The sequence below is a fragment of the Hippichthys cyanospilos genome, chromosome 15 (genome assembly GCF_059441005.1).
Source record: "Hippichthys cyanospilos isolate Australia breed blue-spotted pipefish chromosome 15, RoL_Hcya_1.0, whole genome shotgun sequence".
NCBI classification, from domain to species: Eukaryota; Metazoa; Chordata; class Actinopteri; order Syngnathiformes; family Syngnathidae; genus Hippichthys; species Hippichthys cyanospilos.
In genome coordinates this window covers 3477103-3503296 of record NC_142383.1, presented here as the reverse complement: position 1 = coordinate 3503296, position 26194 = coordinate 3477103, and the positions used below count along the sequence as shown (strand labels likewise).

Below are 26194 nucleotides of genomic sequence, written 5' to 3'. Positions count from 1 at the left end.
AAACCTAGCTAACAGCGCTCCCTTGTGGGCAAATCTTTCGTGTCGCGTGTCGAATACAGTACTACATGTCAGGTTTTTTTAAGCTCCTCCTCCAAGATACTTCACCATGGACTTCATTATTTTGTCCCGGATTTTGTCTGTTAGGATAAAAATTGGGACCAGAGTAGCCCCCGTGATCACATTGGATTCTCGTATCTAATTTTATGTGTTGCTCATAATATTTCTACAGGTGTCGGTAGTAATCAGTATGATGAGGTTGGGGCGTTGCTTTGTTTCAGTAATAATCTGAGAAAAACCATAACGTTTTGAGACCCTGGCAGACAACACTTAGGAAATATATTTTATAATCCTTGCCCCTTATTTCAAATAACCTCTGAAGAGCTTGATAAAAGTTATAAATGTATTCGGCAACCAACGGCGCGAGCAAGTCAGTCCATGTCCACGGCGTTTTTAATGTTACAAACCTGGCTACTTAGACCCAAGTAAGGTACGAAAATTGTTTTCAAAGTCCTTCTTCACACAGAGCGGACGTCAATGTGATGGACAAATGTGAGTGAATTTATAAAACGTAAGGACTCATCTCGTGTAACCGTTGCCTGTACCTGTATACATCCTTTGCACTAAAGTACATCTGCTTACTTTATAGTTTGACGTATTGTGCTGTGTGGAAACCCGTTGACTTGAATGGTTTGTTGTGCTGAGTGTGCGCCATGGTGACATAGGGGCGGATCTTTGCTCATCAGTTTAGTGGTTTTCATGGCAACGGACTCTTGTGAAATCTGGAAATCCTGCCTGCGGAGCCTTTTGGATTAAGGTAGCGATAACTGCGTCCATAATATGTATTAAAATGACTACATTTTTGTCGTCTGCGATAGTTTATTGCCAGAGACCATGTTTTGTCTTTATTCGGTTGGTTTACTGAGTTTATCAGCAGTCAGGCTGGTCTTGACAAATGTTGTCGAACAAGTCTTTCTGGACTCCTAGATTTGGATTAATGTAGCGGAAAGTGTAAGTAAATCCTCTAAGTGTCTTGCGCGTAAATGGAACATGCTAAGTGTGCCCAACACGAATAGTGAAACTACTACTGCAAAGGCATTCAAGATCAAAAGCTAATTCATATTTCAAATGTAAGGAGTGACAAAATAAGATGTTTCCTTGTTGCAAAGCCAGTGTTATTATGCACATTGTTGACATTTAAAATGAACCTTTTTACATGTTTGTATTACATTCTTCATCAATTTAAATACACTGACCATGTTGATGATTTGCCACAATCATCATCAACAATGTGTTAAAAAGCTAGGCAACATCAATTTGAAATCAGGTTTTTTCTATAAATACCTATTTGTCTATTTTTCATAATACATTAGGAACGTTTTTTCTCCCAACACATTCTTTATTCCATTGGCAACAATCTGAAAATCCATTACTCGCCAGCACCAATGCTGTGAAAAATGTGGTGTGGTGTAGTGTGGCTGTGTACTGTGGGTAAGTCATAATTACAGTAATATTTGTTCATACACTTTTCATAAATGTAAAAGTTTACATGAAAATATACATTGTAAAAGTAAAAATATAGCAACATATTCTCATACCACTGTTCAAAGTCGTTCATCGCATGCCCTGTCCATCCATCCTTTATCTTATCTAGCTTATCCTCACAAGGGCCGCTGGCCTGCTGGTGCCTATCGCAGCTGTCTACGGGTAGTAGGTGGGGGACACCCAGGACTGGATATGCATAATACATAATATTCATTATTATTTAACAGAAGATAATAATATTATAATAACAAGATAATAATTGCACTAAATTAAAATATGCATTACCACTTAATATGTATGAATCTACAGTATGATGTGAAATGATGTCTTGATTGTTTCACACTGTTTCACTTTATGTGTCCTTGAAGAAGAAACTATTCACTTTTATACTTCTAAAAGGAAAAAAAAGGTTTTTGTCCAACTTTGTCCGTTTTGTAAGACTCGGTAGTGAACATTAACTAGTTCTTTTGTTTTTATTCCTACCCTTAACTGTTTGGGGGTAAAGTTTGAAATGTGTGCAGCTCTGGAATGACTGTGCCTCCCAAAACAGCATGTTATAAAGGCACAGTGAATTTCTATTTTACAGATGCCACATGTTATGCTATAGACTCTTCCTTTGACACATAATATTCTACGTAATGTAAATGCACTCATGGGTAACCGCAATACCATATGTGAAGAAAGGGAAGTAACTATTTTGAAGGTAAGCTTTCTTTTTTTTTTTTCCTCAAATTGAACAGATGATCACTCAGCAAGTACCCACTACACTGAATCTAGTAGAGCAAAGGCCACTGGCTCGTCTAAGATTAAATGGATCCTTTCAAATATCACTGTGGTTTTTGTGTCACTACTCCCAGCAAAGCTTGTGTTTCTATAAAAAAAAAAAAAAAATCCTGCTGTCAGTTTGTTTTGGCTCAGAGAACCTTCACTTCTTTTTTCTTTTTCTAAACATAAAGGGTGTATGTTTGAATGTAAAAGGTTATGTTTCGCTTGTGGGTTTCTTGATGTTGGGTTACATGACATTATTGTGCTGTCCTCAGATGTACACTACTGATCATTGCGTTTTTGCGAAGCCCCCTAGTTAGGTGTTATATATATATATATATATATATATATATATATATATATATATATATATATATATATATATATATATATATATATATATATATATTGCTCGTATAGCGGGCAATCCAAACCCATGTTAATTTGTGAATGCGTGCAACGCGCGCCGAAGCCTTAGGTATAAACGACACACTGTATACATATATTAAAATTGAGTGACATAATCTGCTGTACACTTGCATTATATAATAAATACAATGGATAAATAGCTTTTACCTTTGAAACGACGAGACTTGAGCTGGGTGTAAGCAGAGGGGGGCAGAGTCCATCGCTCAAAGTTAACACGGCGATAGATATGCTATTGGTCTTACAGTGTTACAGTAACTCTTTCAGTCAGGGTGCAAATCACGCAGATACTAAAACATCATCCTCTTATTTCTTTCTTTACCGCTGCTAGTAATTTTAGAAGCTATGTCTAACAGATAAAGTTTGCAAAGTCTTCACAACATTCCGTTTTTCACTAATTTTCTCTCCTTCCTTCCATCCTGTCCCATCAAGCTAGATAAAGGCGTTCGGCCAATAGCATATCGGCATTTCTGTGATTGACGTGTGACGCCGGCCAATAGCATCTCCGTGAGTGAGACCGGGTGACCTTAATCGACCAATAGCATATTCGCATCTCCGTGACTGACTGATAATTATTCGCACTTTTTTTTTTAAACGGTTGGAATGTATTGACAATTAATTTAAAAAAAAACACACACATTTAAACCAATGACAATTCTTTGTCCTGCAATCGGCACATTTAATTTCATGTCAGCTGTTTTTCCCTTTAGCTGTACAAACACTACACTTAAATGGTAATATATTTAGACACCGTGAGTGAGACAGTCAGTGTGACGTTGTAAGACCAATAGCGTTCACGTTACTGCCACAAGTATCTACTAATGATTGATGATGTTGCTACTGTTGATTTATTGATGAGATTAAACGAGAACATTTTTACATACTCGATGGCCGGCATGTCGAATTGCTCGTAAGGCGAGAGGTTTGTTCGTAAGCGGAGGACAAAAATCTCCCTGATCCACGCTCGTAAGGCGAATTGTTCGTAAATCAGGGTGCTCGTAAGCCGGGGGCCGACTGTATATGAGCCACACCAGCAAAAGTTTGGCAATTTTTTTTTGTTTTTTTTTTCACGGATAAGCCCACACCGTACTACAAGGTAACATCAGACTTTTAAAATGAAAGATGGTATCTGCAAGTTGTATACTTTTTTTTTTTTACTTTTTTTAAATTGCCTGCTTACAGCAACATTGTGAACATATAAACACATTGCACATAATTCATATATACAATCATACTATACAGTATATACCATCACATATCAAATCACTCGTCACAAACATTTATTGAAGATCCTATTTTATATATAAAAAATACATAATAGATACATAATTTATACACTCAAATATGTAGCAGATTCGGACATTCTCCTTCAGGATCGTCCGGTAAATGGCAGAATGTCATTTTCAGTTCTATTACATAGTTGTTCCACAAATTGACACCTTGAATACAAACACACATTTGCTTTATTGGTGGACGGCCTCCTGGTGGTGGTGGCCAGTATTAAAAAAAAAAAAAAACAGCAGCTAAACCACGCTGGACTATAAATCGCAGAGCTCAAATTATGAGTAAAAAAGCTGTGGCTTATAGTCCTAAAAATACAGTATTTTTTTTCTTTTCATACAACAAGCAATTTCACAAAGCTTCATGGTCTTTTCTGGATTTACTCCCCCACCCAAATTTGGATACCAGTACAAGATATTTTGTGGTTTTTGCACTTGAGATTTTCATGGGTTCTTTTCCAAATGTCTTGCATTTGTTCACCTGCTGTGCCCTCTCTCCTCTTTCTTTTGTAGTCTCTAAAATTGCAGAGTGAAATAAGTGATGAATGACAAGTTCTTCACCATGAATAGTTGAGCACGGATATAGAGAATGCCGGATGTGCCAAGCTAACAATCTTCTTGTGTTAATCTGGGATACTGAAGAAGTAGTGTAGCCACTTATCTCAATGAGAATGTGAGTACTGCTCCACTGAAGTGCTCTTCTGGTCATTGTTTTACGATAATGTAGCAGTGAACATCAGAACATTTTCAAAATATTGTTCTTAACTGGGGTGACTCGGTGGCGCACTGAATAGCACGTCTGCCTCACAGTTCAGGGACCTGAGTTTGAATCCACCTCACTCCCGCCCTCCTGTGTGGAGTTTGCATGTTCTCCCCAAGCCCGCGTGGGTTTTCTCCAGGCACTCAGCTTCCTCCCAGGTAATTTTGTGAATTGGACATAGAGTACTAAATTGTCCTTAGGTGTGATTGGGTGTGTGAATGGTAATTCGTCTCTGTGTGTCCTGCAATTGGCTAGCTACCAGTTCAGGGTGTCCCCCGCCTACTGCCCGAAGCCTGCTGGGATAGGCACCAGCAAACCTAGAAAATGGATGTTACCTGTTAAATTGAGAATCTAACATGTAGCTTTGCTAGCCTTTCGACTGTGTTCCTGCATATTGTAACGTGATATGCATTTAATGTATGCAGAATGTAAAGAAAATTTGCTCCAATTTTCTATATTTTTTTTTTATTAAGTGACTTTTGTATTTCAATTGTGGGTTCACATTAAAAATCTGACAAAAAATGGATCACAGGATAGAATTAGTAGCCAGACATGAGTATAAAGTGACCTGATGGCCATAAATATGACAATTGTCCATTCATCCATCCATTATCTTCTGCTTATCCGGGGTCGAGCAATGGGCGCAGCAGCCTCAGCGGAGAAGCTCAGACACAGACCAAATAGCCCAAATCAAGGCGTTCAGTACCCCTTACTCCCAAAGCACCCTCCAGAACTCCAGGGCCAATTGACAATTGTTTTAATTTTTAAAGTGGACCCTACTCATCAGCAGCCATATGGATGGTGAGGCCAGTTGGTATGATGTAGAATGCTGGACCATCATGGATCAACATTTGACATGTCACACATAATTTAGTCAGTTGTATATGTAGAGTGACAAATACATCATCAAATTTATATGACCCAGTTATAACTGCCCTAATGGCCAATGAAAATTAAATGAGTCAGCCCCACTAGGGTGCTTTAATTACAAAAACAAAAAATGTACTTTGATCAGCAAGTAACTAAAGGTGTAAATGATAATGCTGTCCTGGAATCAATGATGGTACTTTACGTTAGATTTTCAATCATAATATTGAATGTTTTTAGTCTTGAAGTTGATTTCTCAATGCCTCTCCTCTATTCAACACTGATTTGTCTCATTCTAGGGGCTACAGGCTTCCTCCACGCAGCTGGGCTTTGACCAGATAAATGATGGGACCACAAGAGCCAGCCTCCCAACCTTTCCTTAGATCAAAGTTGACAATGAACTGACAAGTGAATGGAGACAGTAAAGAACACAAAAACAGGGGTTCTGTCTTGGACTCCTGCTCCAGCTTGCATCTCACCAACCACCTCTGAATCATCTGAAGATGTGTGGGATGAGGAGGAAGAACAACAAGACTTTTGTAGCCAGATGGATGAAAACGGCATCATTGGATTGACACTGGTGGACGAGACGCAAGAACAAGATGAAAAGGAATGTAATCGTAACTCATATCCAGGACTCCTCATCCCAGAGAATCGCAGTGACTGTGAGCTTCAGGATATGACACCTAAAGAGCTCAATTACACCCTCAACGAACATCTTGATGATGTGGATGTACTGTCATCATGTGAGTCATTAAACAACTTCAACTTTTGCTGTTCCGATGATATGCTAAAATTAATATTAGTATGGCTCAGTAGTACGGTGTTCGTCTCCCTACTGGAAGGTTGGTGGATCAATCACAGATTTGAATGAGGTGTGTTGGATTGTGGCTCTCGAATATCGGACTTGCCCACCCCTGTTTTAAAACCATTCTGAGGTGAACTTGCTAGTGGGTTTCGTTCGGATCGTTGTCCTGCTGCATGATCGAAAAGTGCTTGAGTTTGAGAGCACAAACAGATAAAGAGATTCTTCTTCGGGAACTGGACATTCTTCTTCAGGATCTTCTGGTAAATAGCAGAATTCATTTTTACGTCGATTACAGTAAGTTGTCTTGGTCCAGAGGAAGCATAGTAGCCATCACACTGCCCACCACCATGGTTTTCTGTCAGCATCATGTTCTTGTATCAAATGCTGTGTGTTACGCCAGATATAACAGGTTGCACACCTTCCAAAAAGTTCCATATTTAACCCATCAGTCCACAGAATGGTTCTAAGAGAAAATCTTGACAAATCATCCAGGAGGTCTCAATAGAACTTTGCAAAACCTCCAGAGAACTGCAGGCCTCACTGGCCTCAGTTAAGGTTAGTGTTCATGACTATGCTATAAGAAAGACACTGGCCTAATGTGGCATCCATGAGAGGATTCCCAGGCGAAAACCACTGTAGTCACAAAAGAACATAAAGGCTCATCTCACATTTGCTCACAAAACATCTTGATGATCAAGATTTTCTGAGAACCATTCTGTGGACTGATGAGTTAACCCATTCACCACATTTTTTTTAATCAAACTTATTGCATATACTGTATTACTTCTGCTGTACTAGATGGTTAATTGAGGAGAAATTGAACAAGGCAAGCTACCTTGTTGACAGTGGGCCCAGCCCTGGTTTGTTGTGTATGGAAAAGTTGCGAAAGGCCACTACAATATCTGTAGATAGGCATGTAATGAACTGCTGGGATGCCATTTCACGGTATTGCTACGATTCCCCCACTGCCATTTTTTGAAAAGTTGTGGGACGCATTGTCCCAACGGGAGTGAAAGAGTTTTAAACTTTTCGGGAGGTGTGCAGCTCGTTACATCTGGCGTAATATTGACACAGCATTTAATAAAAGGACATGATGCTAACAGAAAACTATGGTGGGCGGTGTGATGGATTTTTTGTTTTCCTCAGGAGCAGGGCAACTTGCTGTGATTGGCAGAAAAATGAGTTCTGCTATTCACCTGAAGATCCTGAAGGAGAATTTGTCCAGCCATCAGTTTGTTCTCTCGAATTCAAGCGCAGGCATGCCGGAGCAGATACCTGCTGGCTTTGGGCAGTGGGCGAGGTACACATGTAATTTGTTGCCAATCGCTTGGTACACAGGCGAACACACACGGATGCCGGAGCTTTAATCAAACCCACGACCTCTGCACTGTGAGGCAATGTGCTAACCACACCCATACCTTGCCACCCAATACAGATAAACTATAATATTTAGTTAATATACAGTAATGAGGGACAAATAGTTTAGAAATACTCTTTTAAAAGAATAAGCTTTTATCAGTTTATTCAATTAAGCTGATTATTCGTTTAATTGTTTAAGTATTCATTTTCAATGTATTGTTCATGAATTATTAGGTGTGGGATGATGAAGCGCGGAAGATAGTGGGGCCAAAAGTGTAGGAAAGCAAGAAGGTTGAGGTTCTCAAACTAGAAAGTAAATACACTCACACTAACAAAGTAACATGCAACAGCTGGGCAGCAACAATTGGTAAGGGAAGCTGATTGGACCACACACGGAAGGCAGGTAAACGCAGACAGCTGAAAACAGTCAAACTAACGAGGACACTTGGCAAGGAGGGCAGACCCGAGGGAACAGTAACATGAACTAATAAGTCTAACCCAAAAATAGAAACCCGGAAACCCACAACAGCAACAAAAACACAAATCCCTATTACATGACACTGTCAAAATGCGAACACATTGATGAGACTGTTAAAATAGAAATTCTATTTGAACCAGAAAATGCATTGTGCCACACCTGTTGTGATCATTACCATTCAGCGTTAGAGAATAGCAAGTTATTCAAAATTACTGAAACATTCAACAGCTGACTAGTCGCCAGCCAATCACAGGACACATGCTAACAACTGTGCACACTTACAGGAGAGTGTTTTTTTTTTTTTTTTTTTGAATGTATGGTTTTACAGAGAGCGAGGAAGAGATCTCAGAGATAAAAATCAATTTAAGTTATCTGGGCTGTCTGCAAAGTTTTTGCATTTTCGGGGCATGATCTATTCCATCATACCACTTTATTTTCTGTTTTACAATGTCAAAATTGGTATTGGTAAAAAGTATTTTAAACAACCGCATTGTCTTTGTTTTCGTCCAATTTTTACAGTCAGTGATGACGTTTACATCGTAAAAGAACAAAGACATGAAGACAAGGCAAACGTGATGAAGACACCAAAAGAAGGGCAGAGGAGAGGGCACTTCTCTGAGAGGAATACACACTTGGACATGGCTCAGGGGGAGAGAGATGGAGCAGAAGGTGGCTGGGATTTGCCAAATGGACCAGTCATTTATCGCGAAGAAGAGATCATCAGTGAGCGCCGTTTGTTTGAGTCTCCACCTTTGATAGTTGAAGCTGATGGAGATTGCAAACCTCAGTCTCCAGCATACCAGGCTTCATCTCATCCACCCTTCCCCAATTTCACTCCCCTGTGCCATTTTACTATGGAGAATACGTCAAGTGCTTCAGGGATCATAAGTGAAACTGTTCCAGACTTTACAGGTTTCCTAGATAGTCATCTTGACTCCAACAGTGTAATGAGCTGCAAATCTAGTCTTCACTACCAAGAAAACTCTGAAAATGAAGAACTAGAAGAAGATGCTGTCTCTTCTCAACCACTAATGACTAATCGACAGTTAAGTCTGACCAATGAGGATTCAAACACTTTTCTGAAAAAAAACACTCGTATACCAGTGCGAAGGTCACAATCCTGTCATGACGCCGTCCTTTCAAGGACAAATTCTCATTACGAAGCAAAGGAAGACTGCTGTCACATTCCAAGAAGATCTAATGAATCGAGGTGATCAAGTAGTTTGGGGCCTTGAGATACGAGTGTCTAAAGCTTGCCAGATTTTAAGATAAGGGCTATTGTTGAACTTAGTTTTATTGCTCTAAATTGGTAGCGTACAATTTTTCAAGAATCACTATGTAGTGACAGTAAAGTCAACTCAACAAAGTTTACAATCAACGGGTGTGACAGTAAGTGAGTAATTAATAATAAAAAAAAAACATGGCTTCAAGCTGCTTATTGCCAACCACAGTATAAAATTACTGGCAAATTAGATGCACCTTAGGTATTTAAAACAAACAAACAAACATAGCGTTGCTTTTCAGCTAAATGCTTAATAGTGGCAATAACATGTAAGCAGACTCACAGTCCACAATCACAAATGATTTATCCTCTGCTTAGAGCAACAAATATAAGTGCTATGAATGAGCTGAGAGAAGAAAGGGTGACATTTATTATGAATCTCCTTTGCGTCCAAAAATCATTGCCTCAGTCAGTGACCAGTGTCTTTTTATTTGTCTTTATATTTTCTATCTTGACAACTTTTTTTGTTATAATTTTTGGCTAGATTAATGTCAATTCCAATTATTTCAAGAGAAAAAGATGATTTGAGTTACAAGTGTAACCATTGTCTGAATTTGACTCTCATCTCAGAGCCCCACTACATTCCAATCATTTTCCATTCTGGTAGCACAATTAATTCTCTCTCCTAAACTTTATTGTTTTCTATCAATAATTAATCAGTCATTTTGTTATTCCAGAAAAGGCTATCCAAATCACTGGGTTCCAGATTTGTCCAAGGTAAAGCCGAGGGTCTCGTTCCCCAAAGGTGATTACAAACCTCCTAAGAGCAGATGGTCATCCAAGAATCCTCCAAAGTCCCTGACACCAGAGCCCCCTGTTGTCTTTAAATCCCCTGCTGACATTGTGAAGGAAGTTCTGCTGAACACAACAGATGGACCTCAGCCACCATTAGACTTAAACAAAACAACAGTGAGTGTGAGCCCTAATGGCACCGTGCCTCAGGAGTTCCGCAGCCAGCAGAAAGCCGGGATCTTGCTCGATCAGCTACAGGTACGGCTTGGGACTTGTCCACCTTGGTGAAATTATTGTGGCACTCTTTCATACGTTTACTGGCTATGTGAAAAATACAATTGCCAACACTCAAGTTCTTTCGTAATACAGTATGTGGTATGTATCTTCAAAGAACTGTTTTTATTATTATCAAAACCAAAAAAATCCAAAGAATCTTCAGACCTGTGATCAATGAATAACTTAATTTTCAATTATACCTATAAGGTATCTGAATTTGAATAACTAATAATGACAGCCATTGTTTATTTATTTATTTATTAATTTTCAATTCTGCCCCACCAACTCCTTCCAAATGTTACAGTTCATACTGTGGTTGACAATAGCCAAGAAAATAAACAAAATGGCAGACAAGACAAAATTGGATATAAAGCCACAGAACTATATGAAGTTATATTTTCTTTTGTTCATTTTAAACCTAATCTGTGGAATATTTAATAAAATAAGCAAAATTGGATATAAAGCCCCAGAATTTTTATTCAGTGATATTTTATTTTGGTCATTTTAAACTTCATTTGTGAAATTTTTACTGTGCTGTCAAGAGATTAAAAAAGAGAGAGAGAGATTCACTGAAATCCATAATTATCCATGCATCCGTTTTCTCGAGCCGCGATAAAATAAGCAAAACTGAATATAAAGCCCTCGAATTTTTATTTTGTGATATTTTCTTTTGGTCATTTTAAACCTCATCTGTGGAATTTTTACTGTGCTGTCAAGAGATTTAAAAAAAATTAGAGATGAACTAAAACCTAATTATGCAGCCATCTATTTTCTAGAGCCGCTTATCCTCACACATTTTGTGGGCTTGCTGGTGCCTATCCCAGCTGACTTTGGGCAGTTGGCGGGGGACACCCTGAACTGGTTGCCACTTCACACAGGGCACACAGAGCCGAATAACCATTCACACACCCAATCACACCTAAGGACAATTTAGTATGTCCAATACATATAGAGAACACACGCGTGCTCGGGGAGAGCATGCAAACTCCACACAGGGAGGCAGGAGCGAGGAGGATTTGAACTCAGGTCCCTGAACTGTGAGGCAGACGTGCTAATCACTGCTCCACCGAACCACCTTTATAATTATTTAATCATATTTTAACGTTACCTAAAGAATTCTAAAAAAGTTCTCAATCAGAATTTTTTTTAGATACATTGACACATAAAGTTTGATATGCAACGACAAACAAAAAACTGGCATCAGTCATCTATTTTCTTTAACATGCAGTTGTAACCATTTAACTTTTGCTGCATTTGAGACGTGTCCCAAGCATGGCTACAACCTTTAGTTTCAGCCATCAGGCGGAATGGTGCTGTTTTACTTTGTCATGTGCCAACAAATTAGAAAATAACATTACAATAAAACATCATCTGTCCTGTCTGTTGCAGACAGCACAAACACGGCGTGTTCTTGAGTAGTTTGATCTAATAGCTTTGCTATAACTCGCTACATTAGCGTTTCTGTTGCTATAGTTGGATCTCGCTGCAGTCGCAGCTGGGTGCTTTTTATTTATGCGGTAGACTAAAACTTGAGCTACTTTTGGGGAAAGCAAACTCCTCCTTACACTCACTCTACCTTTATCAAAGGAAAGGTGCCATTGGGTTGTTTTTTAAACCTTAATTCACCGTTCATAAGACCGACATACATTGTCTTCCACTTTAACATGTTTTTTTTTTTTTTATACTTGCCCTCCCACCCACCACAGGAGCGTATGAGGAAACACAGGGACAAACAATCAATGTCCACTTGAGGGTGTGATTGACCTTTGTTTACCAACCCTCAATAGTGCAAACACAAGTAATCCGAAGCATAAAATACAGACATTATACTTAGAAATTAAAAATGCAATTAACAATTAAATTAAAAAAAAGCACTTTTGCTATTGTACTGAAATTCATTGATATTAATTAATCTGTTAATCTCATGCTGCTAACTTTTTATATCCACTGTCTTAACTATATAGTGGGCCCCTTGTTCATTGCCGACAACAGCTAAAGGTGGAAGGAAATATTGCTATTAAGACTGTCGTGTTTTCCACCGAAGCAATACCTTTTTCATTGTTCTGTTTCCTTTCATGTTTTCTCTTCTCTGTCTGCAGGAGGACCATGGGAGACTGCTGACTAAGTACGCAGAGGCAGCAAACACAATTGACCGCCTGCGGCTGGAAGCCAAGGTTTGATCATCTTGAACCACTTCTTGAATTGATTGTTTTCATTACTACTTTCATTTCATTGGGTTAGGGTGAGAAAATATGTCATTGGCAACTTTGCCACTATTTAATTGCAACTTTGTCACTAATTAAACTAAATCATATATAAAAAAAAATTTAGTTTTGACTTCAGCAAATGAAATGCATGTCATATACTGTATCAAGTCATTAAAAAAAATAATTACCGGTATATGTACCTAAGTATTTTACATGATGAAGATTCTTGCCCATGGCACTGAAAGAGTTAATGGACAGAGCCTTAAGCGTAGCAATTTCTTCAATTTCTTGCAACATGGAAGTTGTGTGCTTTTTGATGTACCTCCTTATTATACAAGAATGCACCAATTCACATTTGTTGCACTTCTACTCACAGCTCCAGTTCTTCACATAAATTTATAGTTATTACTAAGTAGTTATTACTTCATGCTTGTTCAATGCCTGCCCATTCAAATAGATCTTGGACGTATATAGTCGTCAATGGCAGTGAATGTGTTGCGATGCCCTGACATAGTATGAATGAAGGTAATAGTGCTCTCACTGGCTTGTTCAGTCAAGTACAGAGAAATGTGAACTTCGTTGACGAGTTTATTTAGATGTAAAGTAGGATATGTGATTGTGTCATCGTTTCATTTTCTTTCCATTTCCACAAGGTTAACCTGTACACTGAAGAACCAAAGTCTGCTCACGTCATGGCATTAGGAGTGCACGTAGAGCCGTCAAAGTTCATGCGGCTGGACTTCCCTCAGGCTCAGAAAGCACAGCCCAGCTCAGTTTCTCCTCCCCCAAGTGGACAGAACACACCCCTAAGTAAATTCATCATATTTGTCATCTCTGTGATAGTATAGCTCATTAATTCAATGATAATGTAATGTTTTAGCTAAAAAAAATTTAGAAAAGCATGCAATGCAAGCAATTTTTGACCATTATTCAGTAGCTAATTTAATTTCTGTTTGTACAATGAGCAGGAACTTCCTCTGGTCTATGTTTGTCTGCCAACATTTCAAAGAGCTTGGAGTGCCCAGGCAATCAGAAGATAGCAAATACACTCTACGCACAGGCCGACAAGTTCCTTCAGCAGGTTCTCAGCTTTAGCATTTGTTCTATTTTCTTAAAGTGGGAGTGGTTAATGATATCATTATTATTATTATTTGTTTTTTAATCATTCAGCTCCAACATTTTGAGGAATTGCTGAAGAGAAAAACGCCTTTCGAGCAGGAAAAGGTGAGACTATTCTGAATCTGTCTATCCATCCATGCATCCATCCCTCCATCCATGTTTTTCAACCTTCAGACGAAATGCTGGCTCCCACATATTCACACACATAAACCGGTGCTACTGTCTAGGAACTTGCACATCTTTATCAAGAATTGGACACTTTAGAAAAGGGCTATCTATCAGCCAGGAAAGAACACAAAGCCCAACAGCAGCAAGGGGCAGAGCGTGGCCACTTTGACCCCAACCGGTAAGAGGTTTGGATTCCATTTTGTTTATTTCAGATATTCAATTATTACATTGTGGTTTTGCCTCTGTTAGGGAGCTGGAGGAGTTCATTTACCAGTGTGGACAGCATATGGATGAGCTGAAAGAGAGAGTGGATCAGAATTCCCGTACTCCCGATTCTACTCAGTCTCTTGGTCCTCAAGTGCAAAAATCATCTGCAGTTGATGATTCTCACTCAGTGGTAACTTCACACTCCAATTTTTATAGCGGTCCGTTTCTGACCTGCGCTGTCTCACTTACTTTGATTTGTCCACACCGCATATTGCTTGCTGCTGATTGGCATTTGGCAACTATGTAAAACTGAAAAATAATGTTTCAGAATTGACCTTGTTGTACAACAGTTTACGATGGTCATAGAGAACACAGAAGTTTAAAATAGCCAATCAACTTCGTTCCCCCTCACGATTGTTTCCCACTTGTTGATTGTTGACAAAAGAAAAAATGAAATTTTATATCTTTGTAGCCTGAAATGTGGCAAAATATTGAAAAGTTCAAGGGGTCAAATTCGCAAGGCACTGTATATATACTGATAAATCTTATAATGTGGTGAGCAAGGCAGTTGTGCAAAGAATTGACCTAGATGTGACTATTTTATACACAAGCTAAAGTCAAAGTTTAAAAGAAAATTGGAAATAATTAAAATACGTACTGTAACATAAATTAGGTACTATATATGTGTTAATAATGACATCCATTCAACTACTAGTAACACAAACATATATGACAAGAGTTGATGTTTTTATAACTTCATTGATTGCGCCACACAACGCATTCTGTAATTAACTGGAAACCACTACTTCTCAAGGGAATAATTACTGGGCAAATACCTGTAAATGTGAAACTCCTCATATAATTGATACTTATAGAAATGTATTGGGATGAAACAAATGCTATTCTATTCATTAAACATTTTTAAATTGATCGGCCTATTAATCTGTAATCTGTATTTTATTTTTCTGCCAAAAATCGGCATGAGCCTGAAGAAATCCATATGGCCATACTGTAATTTTAACTGCAAATTATGGATTACTTTTAAATGTTATTTTAATGTTTTCAAATGTCTTTTATCATTCTTATTTCTGAAAATCTTTTTTTTTTTTTAATTTTCCATGTATAAATGTTGCTTTATAAATATTTCAGGCTTTCCTTGCCTTAGTACCCCTGAATTTTAATCTAAATCAAGCTTTGTTATCTTTTGTAATAGAACTTGATACAATTAGCTTGTATACTTGTGCTCCTGTTGTAAATACAGTACAGTATGTAACCATAGATTTGTCCCTCCTTCCAGCATATGCCTTTGGTGCTTGATTCAGTAGAGTTGAACAAGAAGGAAGCTGTGCCAGCTAACCCGAGTTGCGACTTCAAGAAAAGATGTACTGAACAAGCCGCGGACGATAATCGGTAAGCGCTCACATTACGTTAGGATATCTTTTGGGTTAGCTTTCATATTGTGCCATTTTTGTTGTTATGCAGGAGTTCAAGCGGGCATCTCGTTAATGCTCCTAATAGCAGAAGGAGGAAGGAGATTAGTAAGTCCTACAGCAGCAGTCAGAGCAGTCTGGCAGAAGTAAGTTCATCAGAGAAGAGAATCGTCAAACGTCAAACTGGGATGAGGAGAGTGCTTTCTCAGGTCAGCTGTGACTTACTGAGTTAAAATGGTCTTATTCTCATTCTGCACAATGACTGTATTTCTCTGAGTACAAGTCAACCTCGATTATAAGTTGACCCCCTTTTTTACTTCAATTTGGGTGAATTTTACAAAAACGCAATAAGTCAACCCATGACTTTAGTGGTTACATAGATCATCACTGTCCAATTATAACACATGATGTCTGTTATTAAAATGATGAAATTATGGTACTTTTAGAGGCATTACTACATTGTATACCGAATAACATCACTGTGAGGTTATGGAGGAAGCCCTAAAAGTCATCATCACTATTTGATACGACAAATAGCTCCTCCCATTTAACTCCCAGACGTTTGTTCATGCATCATCGTTACCCTTCTATGGGTAGTCATCTTGGGACTTGTCCATTTAGCTCGAAATGGAGGTCTTTGGAAATGCTTTGCTGATCATCTTACTTGGGATATTATCCCAAGGTTTCTTTACGGTTTCTTGTCGCACCCCCCCCCACCCCCCCCCCCAACTGCCGACATACAAGCGGGCTTGTTCAAGCACACGTTCACAAGCTAGAGGAAACAAGTCATGCCATTTTTTCCTTTTCATAATGTGTCAAAGTCCGTCGAAAAAATGAGCCATGCAGCCTTGTTGTCAACAACAAAGAGGCAATCAAGCAGCACTTGACGAAAGTGCATTTTGCAATGTTCTGTACAAACACTCTAAAATGAGTGCATAATATATTGAATTAGAGGTACAGTGGACCCCCGTGTTACAGCGTCCGTGGCTTACATTTTTTTTCATGTTGCGATGCGGAATACTGAGTTTTTTAGTCGCCCCCCCTTTTACGGTATTTTCCCGGATTTGCGACAACTATCATGACCCTGGGGGATTGGCTGTATTGGTGCTGTTTTGCCTCCATCTGTAGGTTTTTGGGTAATTTTGGTCTGCTATCGGTCGGCCTCACTCGTTTCAAAACTCGTTTTTCTATACGTAGCACTAACTATACTATTTTGGCACCAATTTTTAATATGTATGTACAATTTTTATGTTTTTACCTGGGGTTCTAAATGCAATAGCTATTTAACATGGGTTTGGATTGCCTGCAACACGGGGGCCTACTGCATATATAACCATTTTAAGCTTTATAAATGACATGACATTACCTATTTCTAATTCAAATTATTGCTATTCAAACACAGATCTATGGGAAAAAAATGCTGTTTTGTGTTAAGGGGTTATAAGTCAACCCCCCCTAAATTGGGGGTTGGAAATGAGGATAAAGAAGTAAACCAAAGTAATTCAAATAGTATGCAATGCATGTAAAGTAGTAAAAAGATGTGTGTTGTGTTGAGCAGGATGGAGTCATTTCTCCAGGAACGGACAGCGGCTTTGCTGGTTCTGAGCGTAGTCGTCAGATATGGGCTACAACTCGCAAATCCGGCCACCAGAGAGCCTCAAAGTGGTGAGTAGGTAGTCTTGACCCTCTTGCAGCAGTGATATTATTTGTGTTTTATTTTCTCTTCACATATTCTTGGTTCTCAATTGCTTCGTGGTACGCCAGTGTTTCAGGTTCTGCAGAAGTGAGCGCAGTGAAGCCTCAGACGATCCAAACCTCAACACCATCTCATGAATCCACACAATCACACAGGTGCATATCTTTGGAACCCAGTGAATATTTCAAACAAGCAATAAGGAGATCCTGCTCGGGGGAGCACAAACAAAGGCAGTGGGTCAATCAGATAGACTCAACCAGGACCGACAGTGAAGCCAGTGAGTTTCATCTTTGGCACCTATTTTTATAGATGTCTGATTTTTGCATCAGTGTAAGTCTCTGCATGTCTTTCCCAATTTGGCAGACTGGTTTTGAAAATATGCCTGGCGTAGTGACAACTTGGTGGGAAAAAGTCAATGTAAATTGCCTCTTGGACCAGTATTTTTCAAACTATTTTTCAATGATGTACTTCCTGTGATTTATTTTTCCAGGCAATTATCAGTACCCTCTCACCATCGCAAAGCATTTCTGGATGAATAAGACTTAAAGATTTAAAACTGAGTGTTGTGCTGTATGTGTGTGATTTATTAAGCATAGAACACATGTTTGTCACGCTATTTCTGGGCTTACTTTATTCAGCAACTCCAGGAGATTGTGTAGCATGTTATTTTATTTTTAACTCGTCAGGTCAAAATTCGCTAATCACTAATGACATAAAGGCATAAAACATTTTGCCAAGGACTCCCTATAACACAATTTAACATTAGGTTGCTTCATTTTCTAGTTAATTTGCTCTCAATTTGAAAAGAAAAGTACTATTTCTGTCACGGCATCAAAAAGCATTTAAGTCATGCTAATACCTGCAGAAACCCTGTTAAAATCTCACATACCCCCTTGAAATGTCTTAAGACATTGAAAATCACACGCATAGACAGCTGATATATCTAGATATGTTTGATTCGTATGTTACCACTGGGCATCAATAACGTAATCATTCTTACATTTGTTTGCCTGTTTGTTTGTTTGTTTGTTGTAAATCATCCTACTGGGCTAGCTATGGGAGTTAGGGGGCACAAACACAAACAAAAAAGGGGAAGGGGGGTGGGGGAGGTGCAGATGTGCTTCCACCATGTCGAGACTCGATTGTGCAACAAGGCATCAAAGACGTTGAGCTTACCCACAGCAATGCACTTGCCTGCGACATGAAGTGCTTCTGTACAATCAAACATAGAACCAATAGCACTGAATTTAATTAAATGGTAAAACCACTAATAAAACATCAAGATGTCTATATTTTCTTGCGTATTTAACCAGATTCTTTTTTTACCCCCAGCCCATAATGTGTCTGAAGACATACAAAGTGATCAGTATGAAGAAACTCTCTGTTCTTCCCCAAGCTCCTCCTCCTCTCCTGTGCGTCATCACCATGGTGACTCCCTGAAAACACAGACGTCCAGGCAGGTGGTGACTTGCAAGTGAGTGCGTGACGCAGCAGCTGCCATGACGACGGCTGTGCAAACAAAGCAACCCTACAGACACTTGTACACAGATTACTTTTGTAATCATTTATGTACCATATCAATCTTCACAATTCATGAAATTCTGGCAGATCTTTTTTTTCAGTGATATCAAGCAATATTTTATATTTTATTTCAGGCCTGGCTGCTAATGTGTAGGGTTTCACATAAGAGGTAGCTTACTGTATCTTGCCTTCTGCATGTTTGGTGTGTAATAACTCACCATGTGTTATGTGTGCTGAGTTTTACTCTTGCATTGGTTGATGAATTGTTGTGGAATAAAAACCCCTGTTTTAACAAAAATCATGTTGAAAATTCTACTAGATGAACCTTTAAACTTGTGTTTGTCATAGTGAATCAAGTCAGGCTCTGGAGGACAGCAAGTCCACCACACCAAAGCACATCAAAGAGAGGCCCTTGAGCCCTCTTACTGGAACTAATTCAACTCAAGGCAACTTCACTCACCATAGAACTTCACATCCTCTAAGGTTGGTTCATTTCCTCAAAGTACTGTAAAACTGCCAATGTTCGTTTATATGCTCACTCTCACCACACATCCCTATGGATATCTACCTACCAACCGAAAGAGGCCATTTTGAAACCCCACCCTTTAAACTTGCAGTGACATTTTGTGGAAGGGGAAGTCGTGGAATGGAAAACCATAATTTCAAATTTCACCATGATAAAAATAGTGATCGCAATTTTGTTTTCACTTTTTTGACAAAAATGGGTATTGCCATCAAATTACAAATTGCCTTTTCTCACCAACGACTGGTCTGTTTTCAAATAACAATATATCCCTGGAAATGGGAAATCATAAAGAATCTATATCGTTCATCTCTAAGAATCTATTTCATTTGTATCAAAACTAAATTTGACAAGAAAATATGTTTTGACCTATAGTTTGCCCTAAAATTTGACAATAAAAAACATGGTCAACCTCACTGACTCAGTTACAAAAATGAAACCCTAAGTGTCAGCTACACCAGATTAGATTTTTTTTGTATTGTGTTGTTGATTGTTGTTGATTGATTGTTGTTGCATGTCGGTCAAAATGTAGGCCAAAAAGGTGGTTAATGTCAGATGCACCTTCAGTCAAAAAACAAAACAACAAAGATTTGGCTTTATATCCCCTTTCAGTAGATACCATGGACCATTGTTTTTAAAATCGGACCAAAGGTTGCTGAAAAAGTCCATTTGAAATTCGACTGTCATCTCAGAAATCGTTGATTCTATTAAGGTGAAATTGACTTTGACACAATGAAAGCAAAAAAGAAAGGACTTTAACACAATGGAAACATGGTTATTGTAAAGCTTATATGAACCTATTGATTCGTCAAAATACAGCCTTTAATTATTCCAGAAGACAATAGCTGAGATACATATTCCTGTGCGAGCACACGCAAACACTGTTGGTGATGGTAGACTTGATGTAGGTTGTTGGGAATGGAAATTTAAGGGGCTTCTTTTCAGGAGTATTCTTCTGTCATAGGGTTTTTCGGCCATTTACATTATACACTCTACCCAGAGGCAGCCAGTGATAGGGTGATCAGACCTCATCTTGTATCCCAAACCCAATTAGCCATGAGAGTCACCTTGTTGACAAGTCCCGAACATCTTGAGGCTATGAATGGTAGGGGTGTCCTATTCCCTGAGTCAAGTCTAAATCACTGGCAACTAAATTGTGTAAAGCCTTAAGTGAAAATGCCCAAAGTGTCAAAATTTTGTGTGACCACCATCATTCCAGGCATGGAGTTCCCCAGAGCTTCACAGATTCCCGCTCTAATTCTTTTTCACTCCTCCATGACGACATCACAGAGCTGGCAGATATCAGAGACCTTACACTCCTCTAACCTCCGTTTGAGGATACCCCAACAATATTTAATAGGGTTGAGGTCTGGGGACATGCTTGGTCAGTCAGAGACCATCAGAGACCTTACACTCCTCTAACCTCTGTTTGAGGATACCCCAACAATATTTAATAGGGTTGAGGTCTGGGGACATGCTTGGTCAGTCCATCACCTTTATCCTTTTTAGTATTTTTAGTAAGGCAGTAACCATCTTAGAGGTGGGTTAGAATCAGTATCATGTTGGAATACAGCCCTGCGACCCAATTTCCAGAAGGAGGGGATCATGCATGCTCTGCTTCAATATGTCACAGTACATGTTGGCCTTCATGTTTCCTGATTGAACTTTAGCTTCCTGATGCTGGCAACACTCATGCAGCCCCAAACTATGATACCCCCACCACCATGCTTAACTGTAGGAAAAACGGACTTTTCGTGTCAGTGTTCTCTCACCACTCTGCGCTTCACTTTTGGCGGCCTTAGTGAAGAGTGAACGGCACTTATCACTCACTGATGAACTCTGTGATGAACTATGTGTTGAAAAAATGAATAAATAAAGGTTGTGCCCAAAAAGATATTTTTCAACTTCCATGCTATGGTGAGGAGATCACGGGGCGTGAGAAAGAAAGTTCCGAAGTGTTTTACTAAATGCATTTCATACACTCACGGGACGACTCCTGGGCCATGCAGACCAATTTGATCCTTTGTGCGACGTATGTTCTGTGCAAACAAAACCCCCCCAATACCTTGAGCTTCTTCAGCGCTGTTCCGTTAAACCGCTAGATGGTTTTGGCCACTAGATGGTTTTGGCCACTGTGCTGTAGGTCAGTTTTGCAAGTGCTGCCAACCTTATAGCCTAGATCAGGGGTGCTCAATGAATCGATTATGCCTAGCTATTGTTGGTCCCCCAAATGACATTGAACTACAATGAAAAAAAAAAAACCTGCAGCCAAAAAAATAGAGAAAAAAAACACAGAGTGTTGCTTACATCTAATGTTGCTCACTCTGAGAGGTTAAGCTGATCAGTACACCTTTGTCGTGACTTTGCTTCTGGGTGGAACTTCAAATAAAAGTGTACCAAGGCTAGTCGTGTCTTTGATATTATTTTATATTAAAGCACTGGCAGGCTTTCTCACAACATTTGGCCGTGTCACTATATTACAGAGGCTTGACAGGCAGTGCATTCTCTGTATGTCTCATTGCACTTCTGGACCAAAAAGCTAAAAAAAAAAAGAAAATAGAGATTTTGTCCTATAGTTACTTCCCCGCTACGTTTATCCCGCCTGGGTCATTTTACTTTTCCCTGCCTTAAAGGAAAATTAATGAGAACTGCAAGTCTAATGTCAGATGTGTATTTTCATTTGTGTAGTGTATTGTATGTTAGAGGTGTAGGCACTTTTGTGACCTACTGTAACTACACATGGAATTTAAGTCTGAAAAGTAAGGTTTCAGTCATTGGGTAAACTGAGATGGAGCGACCCATTTTTTTAAGACTTCAACTGTTCAATGCACGGTGGTTCTGAGTGCATTTTATTGCATATTGAGAGGAGTGGATTAGGACTTACACAGTATTTTACACTTGCATCTCCTTTCTTCATCTTCTTCAAATTTTGTTACATTCCGAATGAGGAGAGCACATTAAAAGTACTGGTACTGAAATTATTTAGTCTGGTCATTTTACAATAGCGCTGATAAATTTCTGACTTGCCAAATTATTCGCAATGTACAGTATATTGTGCTTGCATTTATATTATAGCACTTCTTAAATTGTTGTTTATTTGTTGCATAGGTCCAAAGAGCACTTGAGTGACATAAGTGGAAGCAGCAGAAAGAAATGGATAATTGATGGGAATGAGGTGGACAAAGTGGTGAAACGCACAGCCAGGAAAAGATTGACACACAAACAACTAATACAACCTGACACATGTACGTTTACCTTAAATAATAACTATGATTATCTTAATTCCACAACATTTATGGATGCTATTTTATCTTTCAGCAACGGCAACAGAGGATGAAAATTTTGCTTGTCGACTTCTAGTATCAAGATCCACTCAAACATCTATTGCAGCAGCTGAAAGCCAACCTTCGCACACAAGTTCTCAAGTCCAGTACACAAGTAAGAATATCTGTATCTCTTGGAAAATTAAAAAAAAAAAAAAAAACATACCCAAGCCGGGGGAACAGTTAGTTTCTCCAGCTATGTGTGAAATGACATCAGATTTGTATGATCTTTTAGAGCGGGATCATACTGAGCATGCAGAAGACAAAGGTCCAAGGATGAATGGAGTTCCTCCTTGTTCTCAGTGTTTACCATGTCACAATGTGTCTTCTGAAAGTGAGCAGCATTCCGTCATCCTGTTTTTGCCGTCCATAATCTACGGATGCACTTGGGGCTGTAACCTTTTTTGTGGCTGTCTTTAACCATCAGAACCAGCAGCTGGAAACCAAGAGCCAGCCAAGTTCTGTTCCTGTCACTGTCATCACTGTTATCATTGTGGACAGCCTGATACCAAGACAAGCAATGAGAAATGTGAGGAGGCCGTGAGATCAATCAACAATTGCAGTGCTCAGTTTCTTCTATTGAGAGGTCAAACTTCCTTGGCTTGAACTCTCAAATGATGTTCTTACCTTTTTTTGGAATTTACTTTCCTGTGGTTTCCCAACACATCCTGAAAGCTTGAGGTCAATATCTTTTCTCTGAAGTACTGGTTGCTTTGGATGATCGAAAGCTGTATTTACCAAAACTTCCATCTAATTTATATATTATTAAAGGGAATTAAGCGTAGAATTAGAATGTATGTTATGAATCAACTTTCATAATTGACACGAGGACATTTTTGCCAGAGTCGATCACATACGTATCTGGAAACAACGATGATAACTGGCAAGAGGTGGGACATTAACAGAATGGATTCAAATGCAGTTTCTTCTGAGAAATGAATTTGAAGAGACGTAGTGTACGTTGTCAGCCATCTTAGTTACCTTGAATAAGTAGCTTAGTTACATTATTTGTTATTTGCTTTAAAAATGGAGGTAGTTACAAATCACATGCTTTAAAAATAGCTCTTTACTGATTACATGTATTTCACAACTGGGTTGTTCGATTCACTACTTGTCATACACAACTGTAACATAGCTGACTTTACGAGAGATTTATTTGTAGTTGCTCCCTTTCTTAGTCGTGATTTCATAACCCAAAACTCATACTGTACACAATCTTGCGCACTAAAAGTTATAAATAATGTTTAGAATTACTGTAAGTGTTAAGAATTTTTTTTGTGTCATTTTGCTTTTTAAATTTTACATAAAGAAATTACTTGCGGATAAGAGCATACTTTGCATTTCCACTACAAATTGGTCAAGTGGTAACCAATGGCTACAGAAAATTATGCATTCTTCATTGTGTTTTGACCAGGAAATGCAAGATAGAAGTTTTTTTCAATTCCCCAATTACGTTTTTTTTTTTAGTCAATTCAACCTCAGCATTACTTTGTTTTACTTGGAGTGTATGTGAAAGGTGAAATTTAGCCAAATGTTTTCATTTTGGTAACTACTAATCCGACTGAGATTATGAGATTCATCAGACAGTCACCACCCTGCTTCACAGAGAAATTTCAGTATTTGGCGTGCTGTGTGTTTCACAGACTGTTGCAGAGACTCAAACAACCCGAGGATCTCCAGCTACACACTCACGGAGTCTCCCAGCAGAGCGACACAACCTGCCGTGTGCCCGGCATTGTGTCCCACACCATTGCTGTAAGGGGCATGTCCACTTTACCCCCACACACCATACTAATTCCTTCATGTGAGATATCCCGCTGAATGTGTCATTTTATCACTCTGGTGATTTTTTAGCCTTTATCTCCAACCTCAGCCCGTCCACGTGTGCAGCAACAATGCAGGCTCGCCTTCAAAGGTCGGCAGTAGCAAAGAGGAGGAGAGGTTGCGACCGTCGCCGTGCGTCATTCCACAACGCTCTCTGGATGAAGCCCTCCTAGCTGCGCGGAAGATGAATGACAGATCAAGGCGCATGGTGCGTTCACTGACCGCAGGCCTGCGCTCTCTGGAGCGACTGTCCAAGTCCCACTCTAACTCCAACTCGGACTGACTAACAGCACGTCTGCTCATGGAGCCTGCCTGGCACTGGCAAATTGACGTTTGCAAAATTTGCAAACATTTGCAGCTTATTTTGAGTTCAAGTTTTGTTGGTTAAAGCAACTTATGTCTATCATAATGTTTGAGAGACTTGTGTGTTATAACCAGTTCTCCATTCCTGGAGAACGTTATTTGATGCTGCGTAAACTATAGATTGAGCTCAGTGAACACATTTAGTTTTTCAAAACAATGGATTGTTTCTGTAAATTACGCTCGTTTGATTTGTGGGTCATGGCTTTCCACTGTTTACTTGGCAGTAGCTCAATGTCCATGGACTCATTCTGACTGATATTGTTACACTAAATCGTTAAAATTAAGAAATTTAAGGAACAGAATCCGCCTGACTTTTGTGCAGGCATTCTGTGTTGATTTCACTCTCAAATGATAGTGTGTAGAATGAGTGTGAATGGTTTTGTGCTACTGTGAATTACTGGTGAACAATCCAATCTGAAGTAAACTGGGATAAGGTGTGATCCACTTGGACCTCTCTCAAAACTGCCGTAGCATCGCAGTAGTCACTGCTAATGATGATGTAATGCAAACCCAGTAGGTTTATTTTTGTGTCATTGCATAAATGACTACTTAGTGGCGTTGCCATATAACGCAGCAGTTGTTTGTGCGTATTTTACATTTTAAGTGCTTGTTCCATTGTGAGTGAACAACTGTATTGGTGTGAGTGAATATGAATGAGATGAATATTGGTGTAACTGCACTTATTTTCACATCCAAATGTGTTATATTGTACTTGAAAAGTATTACTATGAAGATGAATTATGTTTGTATTTGCATTTTGTTTTACCTGTCTTTAACCATTTTCTCTTTTTTTTTTTTGTATTTTCCCTATAACCTTTAAAACGATATCGCAGCCATATAAAGGTTGGAATTTTTGTAATTTATTTTAGCAAGGACTTCCTTTATTAAGCCATGTTGGTTGGAATACAATTTTATTTTTGCATAATACAGCTGGGATAGGCACCAGCAAGCCAAGTGACACTAGTGAGAATAAGTGGCTATAGAATATTGAAGTATGGATAATACAGTTTATATCACAAATGCAACTTTGGCTCATGGAATGCAAATCCAATGTCCCTTTTCTACCTGTTGTCCTGCTCCACCTTCGAAGTCCCAGCAGATGCTGAGCAGAGCACACAAATGGTCAACACAAAAGGCTTAAGTTTAAGATTTAACAATTTTATAATCAAATACACTTTATTTTAAATAGTTTCGATTTACATGTTGTGTATAAACTATTGTTTTATTTGAAAACTAAG

General features: G+C 38.9%; 1 protein-coding gene across 4 annotated transcripts; it reads left to right on the top strand.

Annotated features, from left to right (window-relative positions):
* Window positions 1-412: 412 nt before the first annotated feature.
* akna (AT-hook transcription factor) lies at window positions 413-26194 on the top strand. 4 transcript variants are annotated; one of them, XM_088434124.1, is made up of 24 exons: window positions 681-814; window positions 4527-4686; window positions 4824-4931; window positions 5940-6386; window positions 8805-9495; window positions 10245-10557; window positions 12675-12749; window positions 13436-13592; window positions 13751-13863; window positions 13953-14006; window positions 14129-14247; window positions 14319-14466; window positions 15574-15686; window positions 15759-15915; window positions 17265-17371; window positions 17471-17679; window positions 18735-18876; window positions 19272-19406; window positions 22555-22691; window positions 22765-22884; window positions 23005-23103; window positions 23197-23355; window positions 24413-24524; window positions 24624-26194. In XM_088434124.1, exons 4-24 carry the CDS (start codon window positions 6053-6055, stop codon window positions 24874-24876), a joined length of 3747 nt encoding a protein of 1248 aa, XP_088290250.1. In that variant the 5' UTR covers window positions 681-814; window positions 4527-4686; window positions 4824-4931; window positions 5940-6052; the 3' UTR covers window positions 24877-26194. The 4 variants fall into 4 exon arrangements, with proteins under 4 accessions (XP_088290252.1, XP_088290250.1, XP_088290253.1 ...); XM_088434127.1 differs by having other exon boundaries at window positions 23197-23298; window positions 24624-26192; XM_088434126.1 differs by lacking the exons at window positions 681-814; window positions 4527-4686; window positions 4824-4931 and adding an exon at window positions 413-487.